General features: G+C 47.3%; 1 protein-coding gene across 1 annotated transcript in view; it reads left to right on the forward strand.

Moving 5' to 3' along the window:
* The window catches only part of CACNA1H (calcium voltage-gated channel subunit alpha1 H), a 477272-nt gene that overhangs the window by 311028 nt on the left and 146438 nt on the right, over positions 1-19806 (forward strand). Inside the window, exon 7 of the mRNA XM_074965057.1 lies at positions 9759-10071. Within this exon, the coding sequence (XP_074821158.1) occupies positions 9759-10071 (313 nt within the window). The remainder of the gene's footprint in view (positions 1-9758; positions 10072-19806) is intronic.

The following is a 19806-nucleotide window of genomic DNA, read 5'->3' on the forward strand; positions in this document are numbered from 1 at the left end:
GTTAGCCATGACCGGTGACACAAACCACAGGTTTCTGCGTCTCATTCGCAAGTCCCCTGCACTCAAAACGGCATGTTGCTGTCTCCCTTGGAAGGCTGAGGGTGCTGAGTCAATGCTAGTGGGTTTCAGACATGTGGCTCTGTGGCATTTATGGTCTTTCATACCTATGGGCTGGATGAGGAAAAGCTGTCACCTCCAGCTGAGCCCTGGCCCTTTAAATCACTGAGGAGCCCTGGGGGCTCCCGGCTGCCACTGCTACCCCGGGGCTCTGGGCTCTGGCAGAGCTTTAAAGGGCCTGGGGCTCCGCTGTGGTAGCAGCTGCCTGAGCCCTGCTGCCCGAGCCCAGGGCTTGGGCAGCAGGGCTCTGGCGGGGGTTTAAAGGACTGGGGCAGTAGCGGTGGCTGGAGCTCTGGGGCTCTTTAAATCCCCGCCAGAGGCCCACCACCACTACCCCGGGGCTTGGGCGGCAGGGCTCAGGCCGGGATTTAAAGGGCCCCAGGGCAGTAGCAGCGGCTGGAGCTCCAGGGCCCTTTAAATCCCCGCCAGAGCCCCACCACCACTACCCCGGGGCTTGGGCAGCAGGGCTCAGGCTGGGATTTAAAGGGCCCCAGGGCAGTAGCAGTGGCTGGAGCTCCAGGGCCCTTTAAATCTCTGCCGCAGCCCCGCCGCCGCTACCCCAGGGCTTTAAATTGCCCTCTTGGAAAGCCAGTCCTGGTACGGCTCTTACCGGTACGCCGTAGCGGGGTGTACCGGCTTACTTTCACCTCTGATGACAGTCCTCCTCTCCCTGGTTATTTTGTAGCCTGGCGGGCTGCTGAAAAATCAAACTGCCTGAGAAGGCCACGTTGAAGGGATAATTAGCACAGGATCTAACGCACCCATGTGGCTTCCACCCACACACAACCTCCAGCATACCCGGGTTGCATGCCTATGCCTATTGTTCCTCTGCGGCCCAACTGCAGACAGTGTGGATGTCTGCTGATTATGTTCCAAGCAAACTTTCTTCTGGTTTGTGGGTTTCTGGTTTCTTTACTCCTCCTTCTCTCCCCCGCCCTCCCCCCAAATCCTTCAGCTACCTCCATGCGCTCCTGCTCTCTCTCCCCTGAAAACCTCCACACACTTACACACGTGTGTCTCAGCACATTTTAATCCTTCACAAGAATCTCCCTCTCTTGGTGTGACGTTGCAGCATTCGATCGCATAACAAGGACAGTAGGAATACAGCACTCGGACTTTTCTTCAGACTGTTTTTGGATGGAAATTTCCCTCGGAATGAAAGAGGCTTGTGGGTGGGCAGGAGGAATTCAGGCAGGCCGGGAAGATGCACTGTTTTAATGTGCCGTCTCTGTCTCTTCGATTCAAGATGCAGATGCTCTGTATAGTGTGGCACGTCCTGTGGGTCGGAAATGGGGCTCAGTGCGAGGCCCTGAGACAGGGCACGGAGAGCTCGCCTTGGCCTTGGCAAATAAGGAGTAAATAGCAATCCCTATTCACTCCGCTCTCCAGTGAAGGGGCCATAAAACCAACTGCTTCAAGAACAGGAAGGGAAAGACTGGGATGGGGGAAGACTGATATCTGACGCTGGGGATGATGGCTAGACCCCTTCCCTGAGCCAGGGAACAGGGTTTTATCTGATGGATGGGGCCTGAGACGGAAGGAGAGGGAGATCCCCAGCTGATGTGAGTTGTCCAGCTCCATTGTGGAGCTGTTCTAAGGTTCTCCCTGGGAAAAAAGGGATCTGAACGGCTGAGCTTGTATGTTTGCTATTTCTCCACGGCAAAGGCGAATTATACAGGTCAAAGAAAAACCAGAGTTTCGTACTGAATTGTTTCACCAGCATTCAGGCCCCATAAATCTCTACCAAATGCAATAGGCAGCTGGATTTTCAGCGGTGCTGAGCCCCTTTACCCCCGTTTGATGTTGCATCTGCTTGTGCCATCCTGAAGCAAATCATATAAGGGAGAGATCCCTGCTCCCAAGCTTCTGTCTAATTCCAGGCCCTAGATTCCATATAAATAAGATGTCATTTATTTCCCCTGGGCCACTTCAGCTCAGAGAAGCAGACTCCAGTTTTTTATTGCGGTGTTGGTAGCAATTTCCCAGCTTGGTTTACTGATGCTTCTCTCAAAAATGCCTGCTTGGATGAATAAAATAAACTGCACAGGAGCCATTGGTTTAGCTGGGACTTTCCAGGTGCTTAGTCCTTGCGTTTTAACTGCTAAACCGCACAGTCTCCGACAAGATTATGGCTGGTGCAGGCTCAGAGATTTGGTCAATGGATAGCCCTGTCTTGAAGCAGGTGTTTTAATTGCAGAGATGAATGCTAGGGGCACATCTTCCCTACACACCTCTTCTAAACTGGACCTTAGAGCTAACCGCTTAATAGCGGAGCCTCAGTTTTCACACCTGTACAATGGGGATAACGCTACTGTCTGCCTGTGTAAAGAGCTTTGAGAACTACTGAGGAAAAGTGCCAGAGAAGAGCTAGCTATTTTTGTTATTTTATAACAGAAAAATCTATTCTTTCTCCACTCCCACCCCCAGATAATCTCTTGTAGTTCGCATTATTGCTTGCTTAGCTAATGGCTCCACGAGGCTCCTGAAATCTGGAATCATGAGGAGATGGAGCTGACCGTTGCGGTTCTGTTCCTCTAGTTGCATTATGCTCGTTACCTCAGGCCTACATCTCAGTATCTTTGCTGTGACTTCCCCTGCACTTTGGGATTCCATAAAGTAAATCTACCCAGAGCTGCTGAAAACCTCACAGATGTGTTCTCAGTTGCCCTCTGGTCTGATTTTGTTATTCAAGATGTTCCCACCAGTCCTCCCTTTCCACATCCCAAGGTCGGTCTGGCTGGCAAGGACTTTAGTGCTGGAGGTGGCAGATAGACGGGCATTACTCACCGAGCTAACAGGGTTGTGGAAGGAGTCAAAGGCAGACTTTCCAAACAACAATGGCAGCAGTTGAGCAGAAAAATCATAGAATCCCATATAGAGCAGGCTGAACCGTGGGTGGCTGGGTGGGCAATGACGTGTAACTAGCTCAGTTCACCATTAAATAGCAAATTATCCATTTGACTCGTTCCATTTCCCGATCCATGGAGCTGATTGGATGTTTGTTTAAGAAGTGTTTCAATTACCAAGGGGGCAGAGGAGACAAACTTCACAGTGAATGATGTTCAGAGCAAATCCTACCATCCGCGCTGCCCTATGAAGTTTGTGCCATCCCTGGAACACAGTTACTGAGTGCCCTAACTTTTTAGAAGGACTTAGGTGAAGGCTTAAAACGATAGGTTAAAAGTAAAGCAGTATGTCCATGTTTACAGGATTTAATTAAATTCTCATGAGCGAGTACCTAGACGTTCCCTATGCACTTCACTGAAACAAGGACCCAGCCCCTGCTCTGAAAAGTTAAGTCTAAGTTCTGTTGAGCCCTGTTGCTTTTTTCTTTATCTATTGATTGATTTTATTCAATCTGTTACATTGCACCCTAGATGTGCGTGGTGCTGTACAGAGCAGATAGCATGTCTGCAGTAGCACTTTTCACGCTAAACTTTTTTATCCCACTGCGGGGTTTACCAGTGGTAAGTATCTGTTCTTGGTCTACACTAGCACGTCAACGTTACTGGTACTAGTGGATCCGCTCGGGCGCTAGACAAATAGTGTGAGAAGTCCAAGGCTCTGACACTCGGTTGCTTTGCCCCAGAAATTACAGGTGTAAGTAAAGATTAGTGAAAAGGCACACACCGGCCGTGCAGCAATTAAAGCTCCCAGTTATCTTAGCCTTCCAGAACCATAAACTGAATCCCAGACTAATTAAATCAGATTGGAGATAAGCACACAGCTCTCGGTAATGTGCTTTTGGGTTTTTTTTTTTTAAATTCTGCAACAACAGAAAGAGTTTGAGATGGCTGATTCGCTCCTTGTTAATGCTCGGCGTGCTCTTCCCAGGGACATGCCTGGAGATGGATTTATTGAAAAGCCAAATTGCTTTTAATTGGAAATTGGGTTTGTCTGAAGTTTGTTCTGTGCACCAAGAGGGGAGTTGCTTTTAGTGAGGCAAACTGGACTCTTTCAGCAAGAAAGAGGACTCCAGAGGAACCACAGAATGGCTGCTCTTGGCCATGCTTCTCTCTAGAGTTTGCTAATTAGTTAATTTCTGCTGCAGGCCACTTCTGGAGGTGGACCCATGCCATGAAGTTTGGAGCCAGGGTTTTGTTTCAGACCTGTTGCTAGCTGATACCTATTAAAAATTGATACTGCAGGAAAAAAATGAGTGATGTTATGGGACTGCAATAACTGCACCTGCAGGGAAAGTGGTGGTGATCTGTCGCCACGTGGCATTGTTGGGGCTTTGTATTGTGCTGTGGCAGCAGTACGGGATGCCGTTGCACCATAGTGCAGCAACAAAATAACTTGGCTACGGTGACATGGAGATGTGAAGAACTAATGGACTGGCCCAACTTCCTGACCTGGCAGTGTTGGGCTAGTGACACACCGACATGGCATCACAGTGGTGTGGCAACCATTAACAGCAGAATGCAGCATAAAACTGAAGTTAACTAGCAGGCCTTATGGTAGAGCCAACCTAACCACATTTGTGATGCTGTTGGGGACAAAGAACACGGCCAGTCCTAGATATTGTGGGGCCCTATGCTGCACCTATAACTGGGTTCTCTTACCTGCATGTACCCACATCTTGCCTCCTGCCCACCTGTGAAACCCCTTAGCCTTTGGCAAACCCCGCACACACTTAATTATGAGACCACTGGAGCCACACCTCAGGAAGGCATGCAGTGAAGAACAGAAGCAGACTTTTGTAGGCAGAGAATGGGGAAGAACCAGGAATTGCATCTCTGCTGTGGCTTCCTGGTACCAGAGCTGGATGGGGCAAAATGACCAGGTATCGGAGACGGAGCTGTGGGGGGTGGGTCATGTGAGGGGAGTGGAAGCCCTGGAAGAGCAGTCTGGACAGTCTCATAGGCCTCCGACTTCCTCTGACAGGTCAGCGCCATTGAGCTCCTCCACAATTCTCAGGGCCTTCTTTCTGAGGTGGAAGCAGGTGGCCCTGGCAAAATCCTGTTGGTCTGTGGTCCGTAAGAAACGAAGGAAAGCCAGCTGAGGTTTCCCCACAGGGAAGGATGGGGAGAGAGACATTGTTTGGTGTTCCTGTTGGTTTCCTTCCTTGCTTGCTTCCTCGCTCCCCTCAGAGCTGCTGTGCTGCAGGAGAACAGCCGTTACCTCAAGAGACAGTTGCAATGGTCAGGTTGACAAATGGGCATCTTCCAGGGCCTTCATGGGAGGACAGCCCACTCCTTCTCCAGGGGTATGTCTTCTTAGACCCTTCAAAGCACAGCTGTGGAGGTGGGAGGAGCCCAGCGCCTGATCTGCCATGTTTGACCGTCTCTGTTCCAGAGGGACCCAGGGGTGACCTAGCGGGGGGCTGTGAGGTGGGAATGAGGAGCTTTGGCAGAGCTGAGGGAGAGGGGGGACCCAGGGCGTATGGCTACAGGCTGAGATTGAGGGGCATCAGCAGAGCCCGGGGGGAGAGCCCAGGGCTGGAATAGCAGGAGGGCTGCAGGTCAGGATTGAGGAGCATCAGCAGAGCTGTGGGACAAGCCCAGGACTGGAAGCAGGGGGGTTGCAGGTCTGAGTTTAGGGACATGGATCAAGCTCTGTGGGTGGGAAGAGGCCAGGACTGGGGGCTGCCTGTCAGGTTGAGGTGTGTGGGGGACAGCAGGAAGCTACAGCCACTCTCCTTGCTACGCCTGACTGCAGCCTGCGTTGTTAATCTTTCCATTTCAACAACTGATTCAAACACAGCGTTTCAACTTATTTTAAAAAGCAGCATCGACAAGTGGGCAGCAGAGCTGGATCCCTTCCACGGCCAGTAATTATCAGAGAGCAGCAAGGATTAAATATTTCATTAAAGCCAAGCTGCCGTGGGCAAGCTTTTCAGGTGATAACTTGCCGTGGTATGCAAGGCAATCCCCCTGCTTCTTGCCCAGGCCTGACCTGCTGAATAGCACCTGGGAACATTTCACTGTTGAGCCTGAAAGGGAAAAGTGCGAGGGCTTCTGTAACAAAAGGAGGTGATGCGGGAAAGGGGGATCCTGTGTGTGCAAGAGTTCAAGCAGCCGAGCGTTAGGGAACATTCTGTTCCCGCCTGCAGCCAGAGATAGGGTGGCGGGGCGGCTGGAGACCTGAGGTGGAGAGAACCTCTGGCGCTGGTTCCAGCTCTTTAAAAATGTTATCTCCCAAGCTGTAGACTAATGAGTCTGGTTCAGAGACGAGTTCCAGGCCTGCCAGGTGGGAGACGGACACCGGGTCGCTGCTTAATTGAGGCAAAGGACGGTGCTTCGGGGAAGCTAGTTCTAGTCTTAACAAGCCCTCTGAGTGAACAGGAGAGAGCGCATCAGCCGTCGCCTCTCTCTGTGCGGCCTGCGGCCTCTTCCCTCACAGGAGGTGCGCAAGTGGGGTCACTCCCGCTGAACGCTGCGCTGGCTCCCAGGTGGGGACCCACCAATTTGGGAGGGGGATGAGAGGGTTGTTACAGCGCCGGCAGGCGTTTCGCCAAGTGAGCAGCATTGGCCGTGGCGGCTCACCTCCACACCTGCTGTGCTGCAAAGGGTCTCCACGCCAGCCCTGCATAAGCCAGCGCAGAGAGCAATGATGGGGCAAGCCCAGGGCAGGGACCACAGGTTCTGTATGGATATGGATGCAGCAAGCTGCAGGCCTCCCCCCTGCAGCTGCTATTCCTACCCATAGCTCAGAGGGGTCCTGTCAGGAGAGCTGTGCTGCAGCACCATAGCCTGGCCCTGGGTATGGGAGTTGGAATTCAACTCTCCAAGCTACTAGAATTCAGAGTTTTGCCCCGTCCAGCTTCTATGCTTGGACTCAATTCCATCTGACTCCAGGGCGGTTCCCTGGCTGGCTGAGTCTGTGGTCCCTAGACAGCTGGTGAGTGAGGAGCTGAAGGCACGTCTACCCACTGGCTAAAACAATGGCCAAACGGTGGGATTATGGCATTTGTAGGAGTGCTTTTCAGGGTCAGGACATCACACCATTTACATGCAGCTTTTTCACGTCTCTAAGAAGGTAAATAAACAGATCATCAAGCATTCATCCTCCTTTGATGTTTGCCAGCTAGCGTGATAATTCCACTGCCCTCCCTGTTTGCAGACTCCAGCCTGGCTGGTTTCCATAATGCCACTGATCCTGGGTCATGGCAACACTCTTTCTCTCTGCCAATGAATAAGTATAATCAGGGTGACTCTGAACACCTTCTGGCCCTGAGGATACTCCAAGGAATGGAACCATGGGGTGGGCAGGGAATGTCTGATAGCCCAGTAGCTGGTTGGTAGTTTGGATAAAAAGTGGAGGTAGCTATTGCAATGCTGGAGATGGAGTGGAGTATGGCGGGGGCAGGAACAAACCCAGCTGGGGCAGGGAAGTGACTTAAGTTCTGATCTAGGAACAGTGCCGCTGGTTTAGGGCTTGATCCAGCTCCCCTGGAAGCGAATGATATAACTCCCTCGAGCTTCAATGGACGTTGTATTAGGCTCGTTGAATAGGCCTACACTCAACATAGTACACACACACATTAGCCCGGTTAGTGGCCAAAGCTTTTCCCCGATCCCAGTGTTTTTCCTGTGTTCTTATGGATCACAGAACATAAGCTTCCTCTCCAACTTAGTTGTTTGTAGGGTTGCAGAACCTCCCTGCCCCTGCTCTGAGTTGCCTCTGCCCAAGAGGGAAATCCCAAGTCTTTTTACATTTCTTGGCTGCTGCAACTAATAGGACCCACCTGGTCTGGCAGTGAGGGAGAATCAGCAGCTTTAACTATATCTCTTTGCAGGATCCCAGAACTGACACTCTGTAAGAGGCCGTTGCTGAGGAAGAGCTGTACACTGTTTAATCCCTGTTATCCTACATCTTTCTCAGTTAATTACTGACTTCTGCACTTTAATAAGCATGGAAGTGTTTGAAAGATGAGGGCTGGATGAAAGGCACTAGGCCAGGAGGGTATAACTGTTTCCTAACCTCAAACTTTGAGCATTAAATTCAGACTTTTGGGGGATTTCACAGGCCATTGGGACAGTCACTAAAATCTGAGCATCCATCAGGGCAGCCAGTGAATAGAACAGAGAATGAACAGGAAGACAGCTCCAAAGAAGACCATTGTGGAGACCTGGTTATTGTCTGGGTTCATAGAAAGGAGAAGTTAAGAAATCTGGATGTAATTGATGTCCAGTGTCTGTCTAATTACAAAGAAAAACTCTGTGTCTGTGGGCGGTTGGGCACGGAGTGGCTGAGAGAGAAATCTCAGGCTATTCAGTTTCCTATTGTAAGCAAGACTTGAGGCCCTGCCCACTCCTCAGGTCTTCAGAGCAGACCCTTAGAGTTCTCCATCTATTAGTCATCCATATTTGCCAATGGACTCCTACTGTGATCCAATATTAAAAGGCAGACTGTCAGTGTGCAAGGTCCGATGCACTATGGGTATCTAATAAAATCCAGTCATAAAAAACTAGGGATGGAGAAGACTTATCAGGTCTTCTAGTTCACCCACACTTCCGGAGTACGTTCTCCAGTGCTTTGGCCATTCTGCCTTTAAACGCTGCAGGCAATAAGAATTTGAGCCTTTCCCCAGAGAGATGATTCCGGGATCAATTAGCCCTCCGTCCCAGGAATGCTGTTTGTCATCTTGTCCCCCTGATGCTACTCCTGATGATGTCTGTGGCAAGGGTCCCACTGATTTCAGTAGGAGCAGGATTGAGCCTATACACATTTGAGAATTTGGAAATGCTTGTAAGCATTTTGTGGGTTTTGGGGGGGGGGGGTTCATTCTTTCCTCCATCATTACGGTGGTGTTGTCCTGGTCTGTCAGTCGGTTTCTGCTATTCCAAGAAATGACTCAGCCCTAGACGCTTTTTTCCATCGTCTGGAGTTAGAGAGTACGTCCACACTGAAGTGTAAGCCCAGGGTCAAACTCAGGCTCAAGCCAAACCCTGCTTTCATCTACACACAAATCATGTTAAACCAGGGCTTGGTCCCAGGATCCCATGGGGAGGATCCAAGCCTGAATCAAGCCAGGACCCAGGGTTCAAGCCGTATTGCTTTGCAATGTTGATGCAACCCCATTGAACTGGCACTCTGGGAGTCTGCCAAAAGTATCCCACAATCCTATGGGCCGACTTTCTTTGTTCTCTGGAAAGTCAATTTGGTGGACAGTCAAGTTTAGCCATATTGCATGGTGGACAAAGGGCTAGAGCGGCCACATTTTTGGAGGGTGCTAGGAAGTCTGGAATATGAGTGGTTGGACTCGGGCCCGCAGAATGCAATGTAGACACTGGAACCCCAGGTTGGGACCCAGGATTCAACAATTCCTAACCTGGGCTTACAAATATGTGTAGACACTCAAACCCTAGGTTAACAGGGTCTGCTAACTAGAGTTCTACTAACCCTAGGCTTACACTCCCTTTCCTCACTGTATTCACTACAGTCCCAAGACTGCTGGTTTAGAATAACACTCTTAACTCCTGTCCGCTCAGATTTTTTTTTAGGTGAGGTTCTGCCACTCTTTCCCTGTGATCCATCCATACCTTGTTTTAACCTACTTCGGGAGTCTGAGGAGAAAAGCAATTCTAAATCCCGTGTCAAAATCAGCATCTACCAGGCCACAGCATCTCCTTCTGATGAAACAAATTATGGTATAAGACACTGACTCTCTCTCTCATCTGCTTTTTTCCCATTAGGACATACAACTTTACTTTACGGCAGCCATATTACCAGCCGGAAGGGGAGGAGAATCCATTCATCTGCTCGTCCCATCGGGATAACGGCATGCAGAAATGCTCCAATATCCCAAACAGGAAGGAGTACAGGGTGGAGTGCACCTTGAGCATGGACTCCTACAACCAAAATTTGTATAACCCAGATTTCAGCAACAGGAGCGCTTGCATAAACTGGAACCAATATTACAACGTATGCAAGGCAGGGGATGTAAACCCGCACAATGGAGCTATTAATTTTGATAACATTGGCTATGCCTGGATAGCTATTTTTCAGGTAGGATTTTGCAACTGTTTGCTTTGTCTTGTTTTTTCCCATGTTGCTTGAAGGGGTTTTGACAGATGTTAGTTGAAAAAGGAATATGCCTGCAATAGAATGAAACTTGTAAATAGATGGGACGTGTCAGGTAAATGAACCAAAGAATAAACTCCGTGCTGTTTGGAGAGAGGCAAACTATGACATTTTTCAATACATTTTAGAAAAGGGAGTGAAGATTTCTGATAGTAGAAGGGTTTTTCCTCTAGCAGACAGAGGCATAACAAGGTTGAGTGGCTGCAAACTGAAACTCAATAAATTCAGGCTAGAAATAGGACACATCTGTAATAGTTAAGGCCGTTAACCATTGGAACAACTTACCAAGGGGATGTGGTGGATTCTCCATCACTTGAAGCCTTTAAATCAAGATTGAACATCTTTCTAAAAAAAATATGCTCAAGCTCAACCACAAGATATGGGCTTGATTTAAGTATTACTGGGTTAAACTCTCTGGCCTGTGTTATACAGGTGGTCAGATGGGATGATCTAAATGGTCTTCTCTAGCCTTAAAAGCTAGAAAAGCTGTATATTTAGATGTGCTCCTTGTGCAGTCGTTTACACCAGTGCAAAGTGCAATCAGGTCAGAATGGGAGTGTGTTATATTTACCATAGATGTTTAAATGGCTACCCAAGGTGTAATGTAACAGATAATCAAGTCCTTGGTGCACCTTTCCCTGAGGTCAAGAACAATAGATAGTAAAGTTTATGTCAGGAGGCCGTTGTGGCTTAGGGATAGTCTACACATCAACTTTAACTTTTAATTCCCACCTTGTGTTATTTCGGTGCGCATCCGTGAATGGCATTGTTTTTTCCAAAATGAGTGTTCTGTTTTGATTTAGGAATATCAAACTATAATATACATTTATTCTGAAACAAGAAATAGGTTAGTTCTTTGGTGTGAGTTTCTGTGAAGACCAGCCCACCTAGGGAATAAGGTAAGAAGAGTCTGGCTGAAGCTGTTCCCTATGTAAGAGGTATGGAAGGAACATGGTTTTTCTACACACAAGTTGCACTGCTGTAACTAAAGTGGTGCAACTTTGTGTGTGGACAGAGTACATCAGTGTAAACTTGGCTTACATGTGCAAGCTGAACTGAGGCAAGTCTGGTTTAAACCAAAGTATGCAACTCCATCTGTGACATGTGCCTTCTGGCTGGCCTGGCCAGGATTGTACCAGGGACCTCCAGAGCTAAAAACATGAGCTTGCCTCAATTTGAGGGGCTGTAGCAACTCTTCTTCTCCGTGCATCAACACACAAGCAGACTTTGAACACACACTTGTGAGTGCATTACACATGCACAAAGTTACACCACTTTAACTGAACTGAACCTTTAGTTAAACTGGTGCAGCTTTGTGTGTAGATCAGCTCAGAGGAGGAGTCACTTCCGATCCCAACAGCAGTGACGTCTAAGTAGATTACCAGGCAGGAATCATCTGATCAGCTTATCATAGAGGCCTTGTCTTCCCTAGGAAAAATGGTGTGTGCTTATCTTGTGTTAGCTAACGTGGTAACTAACACAAGGTAAAATCCTAGTTTGTAGTTTTCACACGTTAGCAGGTCAAGGTGAACCCCAAACTCCCCCATAGTTTTTGACTTGACCTGCTAACCCACAACAAAGCTAGCAGGTCTTCTCTTCACTGGGATTTGACCTAGTGTTAGTTACCGCACATTGGCGAGCATGAGCTAACACGCCCTTTTTCCTAGCAAAAACTTACCTAGAAAGCAGTTTCTGTGCTGTCTGTCCTTTGAAAGTCTCCAGAGCCCTAAGCCAGATTTGTAGCAGTGACGTCTTCACAGCTTCTGCTCTTCCCCTTTTGAGGACTTTTACTGCCATGTTTTGTTCCCCTTCACTGTGAGTAGCATTTTGGCATATATCTTACATGGCTGTGCAATGTGGTAAATAATACATATGTGTAGCTGAAGGGGTGAGTTTGTTGCAGTAAGACCTGCAATGAAGACGGGTGTGACATGCAATTGTTTTTAGCCGCTGCTTTGTAGTTTGGTGAATTACATAAGCGACGGTTAAATTGGAGAGTAGTAAGAAGAGAGGGAGAAGCAAAGAGAGAGAAGGAAGAGTAGGGAAAAGGTAAGGCTGGCGGGGTGAAGGATTGACCCAGATACTCATTAATAGGTGAACTTTGTTGCAAAGTTTGTGCTTTCTTTTCTCACATGATCTGGTTCTTTCACTTTCCGATATGCAGGAATGCCCTAATGGTATGGTCGTTAGTTCCCATCATCAGTGCTCTTCAGCTTCTGCCACTAGTTTTTTCTTCCTTTTAATTATGTTAATTACTAATAATTACCTGTTGGCATTTGTAATTGGTGTGATTTTCTTTTCTAAATTTTCTTCTATTCCCTCCGCGTTCTAAGAAGCCCAGCTCCCAAGGAAGATAGCCCGATGTGCATATTTTGTTTGCTTTCAAGTGCTGTCCCAGTGGCATATCCTGAGTTATGTTACTGCTGCTATCTATTGCTCTAAAATGCATCCAGACAGGTTTAGACGAGTCCCAGGCATCCACTATTAAAAATGCATTCGTACCCGCCTGGCATTAATGTGTCAAAATAGGAGCAGCCTCTCCGTGACTTCTCATATTCCTGATTGGTGCTGCGTGGTGCATGGAAGAAAGGGGAAATTAAAAATAAGAATGTGTCCATCAATGCACTGTCCCATTTGGCATCCTCCTTTTCCAACAGGTGGCTAAGCATTTTATCAGAGCCTGATTGATATGGCACAAGTGATCTCTTAGGGCCTCCGGTCTCTGGGTGGGTAGTATCGTTACAGAAAAAGGGTAAAGGCCGATTCACTGCAGAAGTCCCATGCCTGGGCAGTTAAAAATGGTCAAATGTGTGTTGAGGAGGCAATGCTGCTTTCTATGCTCCTGGGAAACAAGTTATTCATTTCACTTTGTCTCTGGGGCAAACTCTAGCCCAGATGAAATGTGTAGAATTCACCCCAGGAAGAAAACATATCCCTAGAGCACAATACTCCCACGACTTGAATTGATTCCTCTGGGAAGACAGAAGGCTGATATTGGGTGTGTAGATCATTGTGACGTCCTGCTTTCAGATACCGGGAGGTTTGTGTTTGGTTTCAGGATTGCTGCTTTGGCCATCAGAATACTATCCCCAGCCAACTCTCTTCTTATATATTTTTCCATTTAGTGCCTTAATTTTGAGCTTTTAGAAATAGAAAACAAAGTTACTTCATGGGCAAAGATGAACTTGGACGTTGAGGTGACTGCTTAACTGGGCTATGAGAATATGGATAATATTAAGTATTATCTGAGTTGTTAGGTACTCAATCAAAACAATTGCTGGAAAGCAGAGACCATTAAATTCTCATTAGATTTCATCAGCTAATCAGGATGGCCCGGGTTAGACCTCCAAGGAAGGTCCTGAGGGCTGCAGGAGGTAGGGTTGATGGTTTTAGAAGGCCATGCACTTCCCTATCATTGTCCCAGTATACTGTGTAGCAGGCATACTGCCACCGGATGTGTTATCTTTTGGATGAGACAGATCCAAGGTCCTGCTCACTTCTGGCCAATAACTATGCTTTTTGCAACAGTGAGAGTGGAGAGGTGACCCTGAGGTCTGGCCCAATTCCAATTGGGATCATGCCAATCTGAAGACTCAGTTGGATCCTGTATTCTTCATCCTTCACCCTACGCTGGTTTGTAGTATAGTGGTGTTCGAAAGCTGCTCTGCTCTGTGCTAGAGGTGCCAGCGTTGCATAAGGTAGCCAAGAGATAGCTATGCATGCTTTGAAGGTTTTGGAAAGCCTATGTAACAATATGAAAGCAAGGTCAACCTCCCAGGCGGATCAGTAAGTAAGGTCTGCGTTTTTAACAGTATGTTGGTGTTGCTCCACTCCGAGTGCAATGCCAAGCTGACTTAGGCTCGTTTCCAAAAATGACTTAGGCACTTAGTATAGGAGAAGGTAGCCGCAGAGGGAGGGGCTAACCACTCCAAGTACGTATCTGTCTGGGACCCTCGGTACAAACTCGGTGCCGCTAACCCCTCCTGCTGTTTGCGCGGCTGTGGCTACTCTCTGTTTTCACTGCGCTGGCTCCAGCAGAGCTGACTGCCGGTTTGTCTCCTGGAGCTGGGAATCGCCCCCCCACACACACACCTCAAAGCGTTGATGTGCCCCAAGTCTCTCGGCGACGTCTGCTGCATGTCTACCACTGGCAGCGGCGTGTAGGGTATGTGCAGCTAGGTGCTGCAGTGAAAAGCCAGCTGCATCCACGCTGCGGCATCTGGCTACATGTGCCAGTGAAATGCTCTGGCAGGGGGGAGGCAGCGGGAAAGGTGCTGCGGGAACCTTTCCCCGCAGCTTCCTTCCTGCTGGAGCCTTTCCCTGTGGCAGGGAAAGCCTCCAGCAGCAGGACACTACACTGCTAAAAATGCAGTGTAAACGTGGGAGACGCTGCTTGGGGATGTAGAGTGCCACGTAGGGTATATACCCACAGGGTTCAGGTGTGTCTTTACTCACCGAGTCAGAGCCTCACTGTCTGCACTAATAACGAGGAGTCCTTGCGGCACCTTAGAAACTAACAAATTTATTTGGGCATAAGCTTTCGTGGGCTGGAACCTACTTCATCAGATGCATGGAGTGGAAATACAGGAGCAGTTATAAATACATGAAAGGATGTGGGCTGCCTTACCAAGTGTGAGGTCAGTCTAACAAGATAAATCAATTAACAGCAGGATACCAAGGGAGGAAAAATAACTTTTGAAGTGGTAAGAGGGTGGCCCATTACAGACAGTTGACAAGAAGGTGTGAGTAACAGTAGGGAGAAATTAGTATTGGGGAAATTAAGTTGAAGTTTTGTAATGACCCAATCACTCCCAGACTCTGTTCAGGCCTGATCTGATGGTATCCAGTTTGCAAATTAATTCCAGTTCTGCAGCTTCACGTTGGAGTCTGTTTTGGAAGTTTTTGTTGTTGAAGAATTGCCACTTTTACGTCTGTTATTGAGAGATCGAAGTGTTCTCCTACCGGTTTTTGAATGTTATGATTCCTGATGTCAGATTTCTGTCCATTTATTCTTTTGCGTAGAGGCTGTCCGGTTTGGCCAATGTACATGGCAGAGGGGCATTGCTGGCACATTATTCATACCCATGCTAGGGGGGCATGCAGTGTACGTTGTCTGCATGCACCCATCAGGAGCGTGCCGGGTAGACATACCATGAAAAGTCAGTGGGATGTAGGCTCCCAATGCCTAGTTACCAAAAGGTGTTGAGGCACCTCACTGCAGTGGAGGTTAGGCTGCTGAATCCCTTTGAGGATCTAGGTCCCAGTGCCTAAAGCAATTTTAGAAAATGATCCTTAAGCTCCTAAATCGGTCAGGTCAGACTTTGCAACGTGGAGGGGAGCAAGCCTAAACGCCGATAAAAATCTGGGCCCAAGGAACTTCAGCAAGGAGACGCAAGACCGTGCTGATAATAAATTCACAAAAGACATAAGGACTATGGCTGCATCCATGTGTATGCGAGGATAATAATTCCTTATGTAATCCTACAAATTATTTATGTTTTGATTCCCTTCATTTGTTGTGTAATAGGCTAATTCATGTATGTATTTGTTACGAAGGCACGTTCAATGGCGCATTATGTGATCTAATTATCTTACTACCGAATAAATGAAAGGAGATGGAACCTAAATTAACGGTGAGGTTTGGCATGATATTAAGATCCCTTTATTGCACATGAATTTCAGTAGCAACAGTAAGAGTTGTAATTATGGGTATTGTCGTACTACAAATGATGAATTACCCACCTCAGCAAAGTCTAATGTAATCTGAATTACAGATCCTGTTTTGCAGGACATCAAAACACTGCCACGATCTACACCAGAAATTACACTACTGCAGGGCCTAAGCTAAATAAAAGCCGGCTATGTCAAGGGAGCCGGAGTGTTGCTATGAGATATTGTGCAGGGAGAGGAGAGATGATTCAGGCTGCTTTGTTTGTATCATTTCATTTTCCATCTCAAGCTACGAAGGGCAGGGCCCACAATGGATCCTTCTGACAGAAGGTATACTCTGGGCAACATTTTACAGGCAGTTGTTGGGGTGACCGTGACATCAGTTCTAAGTAGGAACTGATGAAGAAATGTGGGGGACAATCTGTTTCAATATTTCCTTGAATCTCTGATGAAACTTGAAAGGGTAAATTTTTCAAGCATCATTGTAGGGATTTAGTGCAACACAGGAAGGGAGTGTTCTGTCTAAGCAATTAAGGAAGGGCACTGGGAGGCCACTCTCTCACTGTTGTTTGTGACTTTCTCTGTGTCCCTCTTACGTGATGTGTTCCACCCCAGAGGTGGCTGCATTTCAGTCCTGGGAGACGTTTACATACCATTTAGGGGCTTTTACGGTTGGAAGGCCGTATGGAAGTTAGTCAGGCTGTGAGATTGGGGTGCATATCTTAAACTTCGGGAGCGTTTTGGTTTCAGGCCCATCTCAAACACAAGGGCATATCGCTTTTCATGCACCGTTTCTCCAAGAAGAAGAGTTAATCAAGTCGGATAAGCAGCACACATCTGGTCCTTCGTCAGAAGGCTCCAGTGAGGGAGTTCTCTGTGGAGGCTGTTATGTACACTTCTGCTGTCACTGAAAAAAACCCGATAGTGTGCAAGAGAGGCTTGGCAAACGAGCAGCATGACAAGAATGCCCAAGAAAGGAAACGCAGAATCACCTTCTCAGAGAAAAATGCCTGAAATACTGAGTGGTATTGAAGGAGCTGTCAGCGACCATGAGAGTTGTGTGTGTTATCTTGATCACCCGCCTAGGCAGTGGAGAGCTGCTGGCTGCCGCTGGTCCTGCTGCAGCCAGCAGTAGGTTACAGCAAGGAAGGTGAACGTGATAAAAGCACCCAATAAATATTGCCCTGCTCAGGAAAACAAGTTGTAAGAGGGAGCAGATTTGGAGGGGGGAATGTGATGCCAACTGCCCCTCATTCATTCCTGTGTGGAGGAGATTTCTCTGAATGAAATACACAGGCAGGAGGAAGTAGATTTTCAATGGAAACGGCATTTGTGCTAAGGAAGAATGTACTCCTGCTATTTAGTCTTCCTGTTGTGCCTTTCATCTGAAGAGCTCAGAGCACCCTGCAAATGTGAACTGGGTCACCAAATGCCCCTTTAAGGCAGATATCACTATCCCCATGGGGAAACTGAGGCACAACGTGTGAGTCTCAAAGCGCCTGCTGCTCCCGTAGGATTCACAGAAAGTTGCGAGAGCATCGCGCCTTTAAAAAACCAGCTCATAAACCCGCCCAAGACCCGCAGCGAGTCAGTGGAAAAGCAAGGAATAGAACCCGAAAGTCCTGCCTCCCAACTCCCTGCTCTGACGACTAAGGCAACTTTCCCTGAGTCCATTGTGTAAGGGGCCACCTTCCCTTAGTGCACCCTAATAAAACCCCTGTCAGAACGGAGGGGAGTTAACTGCAGGGGTTAAATAAGGCCATTTACACTGCCCAATCCTGTTTCGCTTGAAGCAAATGAGAGTTTTGGCACTGACTGGAGTGAGAGCAGCGTCAGGCCCATATAGTGGGAGGCTTTTGCTCCTTTTCAGAGGGCTGATGAGGATGTGTTCCTCTGCTACATAGCTGCTGGTGCCTTCTCCTGCATTTCTCACTGAGCAATTAGCTGCTTCAGGTACAGTCCCAGCATGCTGGCATAGTGCCCAAGCAAGTGTGACAGCAAAAGACAGCCAAAGCTTCTTTCCAGAGCCAGAAAGTTATATGTGGAATTCTACCTTCTGAAATTCCCTCTCTGTTTGCAAGTGGAGAAGTTAGCTGTGTCCACTGGCTGTCTGGAGAGCAGCTGGGACATTTTGTGAGTTACTAAAATGTAAAGAATTATTAATGCTTTATATCACTTCCTATAAATTCTGATGGGAAGCCCAAGAGACACAGTGCAGCTCTGGAATGCAAACACCTGTGGATCTGACTGGGTTTGGATCCAGGGTATTTGGGGCAGTGTGTTAAATGGGTCAGCCAAGAAAATTCTGAGTCAGATCTAGGTTCAGACTTCAGACACTTGCTGAAGCTGGGGGGCGGGAGGGTTCACTTGCTCTATCATTGCAAAAGTTTTTGTGCAGTGTACAGCCGGGCGAATAATGGATTTTCAGTCTGTTGGCAACATTGAAAAGTCAAAAAAAAAATTGTTGGGTCAGAACAAAATCAAAACTTTTCACATTTTTCAGTAAATCAAAAAGTTGGGAAAAAATCGGTTTGGGATGAACAAAATGGTTCATTTCCACAAAATTGAATTGTTCTGATTTCAACCAATTTTAAATGGTTCTGAATTTTTAAAATAACATTAAAGGAAAGTTTGAAATCATTAAAGGAAAGTCATTTCAAACCAAAAAATCAAAACATTTCGTTTCAAAAATGTTGAAGCAAAATGTTCAGGGTTTTTGGGGGGGGGGGGGGCGGGGAGGGTAAACAAATGATTTAGTGAAACCAACTTAAATTTGCAATTTTGATTTCTGCATTTTTTGCCAAAACTTTTTGACCGAAAACTTTCACCCAGCTCTAATGTAGTGTCCCAGCTTTATCTGAGTGGCCCCTGCTTCCCACCTCAAAGGGAAACCAACTTGCGTGGTACACACGCTGACTTCAAAAGTTCCTTGAGAAACATTCTCTTCCTTGGGGATCCTTCCAGTTATGCTGGAGTGGAAGCAACATAGACTCATAGAAATGGAAGGCTGGAAAGGACCTCAAGAGGTCATCTCGTTCATCACCCCGCTCCCCCGATGCTGAGGCAGGATTAAGTATACCTAGGCTATCCCTGACAGATGTTTCTCTAACTTCTTATAAACTTCCAACATCATCCCATCCCGTTCAAAGCAAAACCTGCAGCAACTCTGATGAAACGCTTCCAGAGCCATTCTCAAGAAGATCCAAAAGTCCCTCATGCTAGTCCATGTTAATGATTTTCAGCCTAGATGAGCTCCACTTGAGGACATGGTGTGCAGAGTTTTGAGCACTGCCTTCCTTGGAAGTAATAAAGGCTGCACTAGACTCTACCAGTAATCAGAGTAATTTTGCAGGCATCCCACTTGTCAAGCATTGTGGGGGAGGAGTTAATTCAGAGTTTGGGGAGTATTCTAGCCCATGTGGCATACTCAGTTTTTGCTGTGTAGCTGTAGTCAAAGTGAGGATCTTCTGTGGGTTCCATATTGGCTTGGATTCCATTTTTCTTGGTAAGGGAATTGCTCTGTGAATGCTTTGCCTTTCAGCTTTGATACCTTTTCAGACTGGTTTATGGGTCTCAGTTAAATACATTCCCTGTGCATAAAGTACTTTACAAAAACAATGAAGACTAAGGATAATTATCATGGTAAATCAAACCTCATTAATATATACTGAGATATGATTTGTTGTTATAGCCGGCATTCATCTAAAATTGGTGATACTTGGGAGATAAGGATTTTGCATTATTTAGTGATGAATGGATAGGCAGTCAGATAACATCCTCATCATTACAGAAGTTGCTGATGGGGTTAGATAAGTTCATTCAAAGGCATCATTTTCTGCTCCTTGCCACCAAAGTTGATAGGTCCTCAGACTTGCTGCCCATGGCTGCTGTCAGGTTCAACGGCAAAGGGAGAGTCAGGGGCATTTGTTTTAAAGGGATAGCGTGTGCTATTTTGAAATCAAAATGTACAGGCTAAAATCCTGCCCTTAG

The sequence above is a fragment of the Natator depressus genome, chromosome 10, assembly GCF_965152275.1.
Source record: "Natator depressus isolate rNatDep1 chromosome 10, rNatDep2.hap1, whole genome shotgun sequence".
In the NCBI taxonomy this organism is placed as follows: Eukaryota; Metazoa; Chordata; order Testudines; family Cheloniidae; genus Natator; species Natator depressus.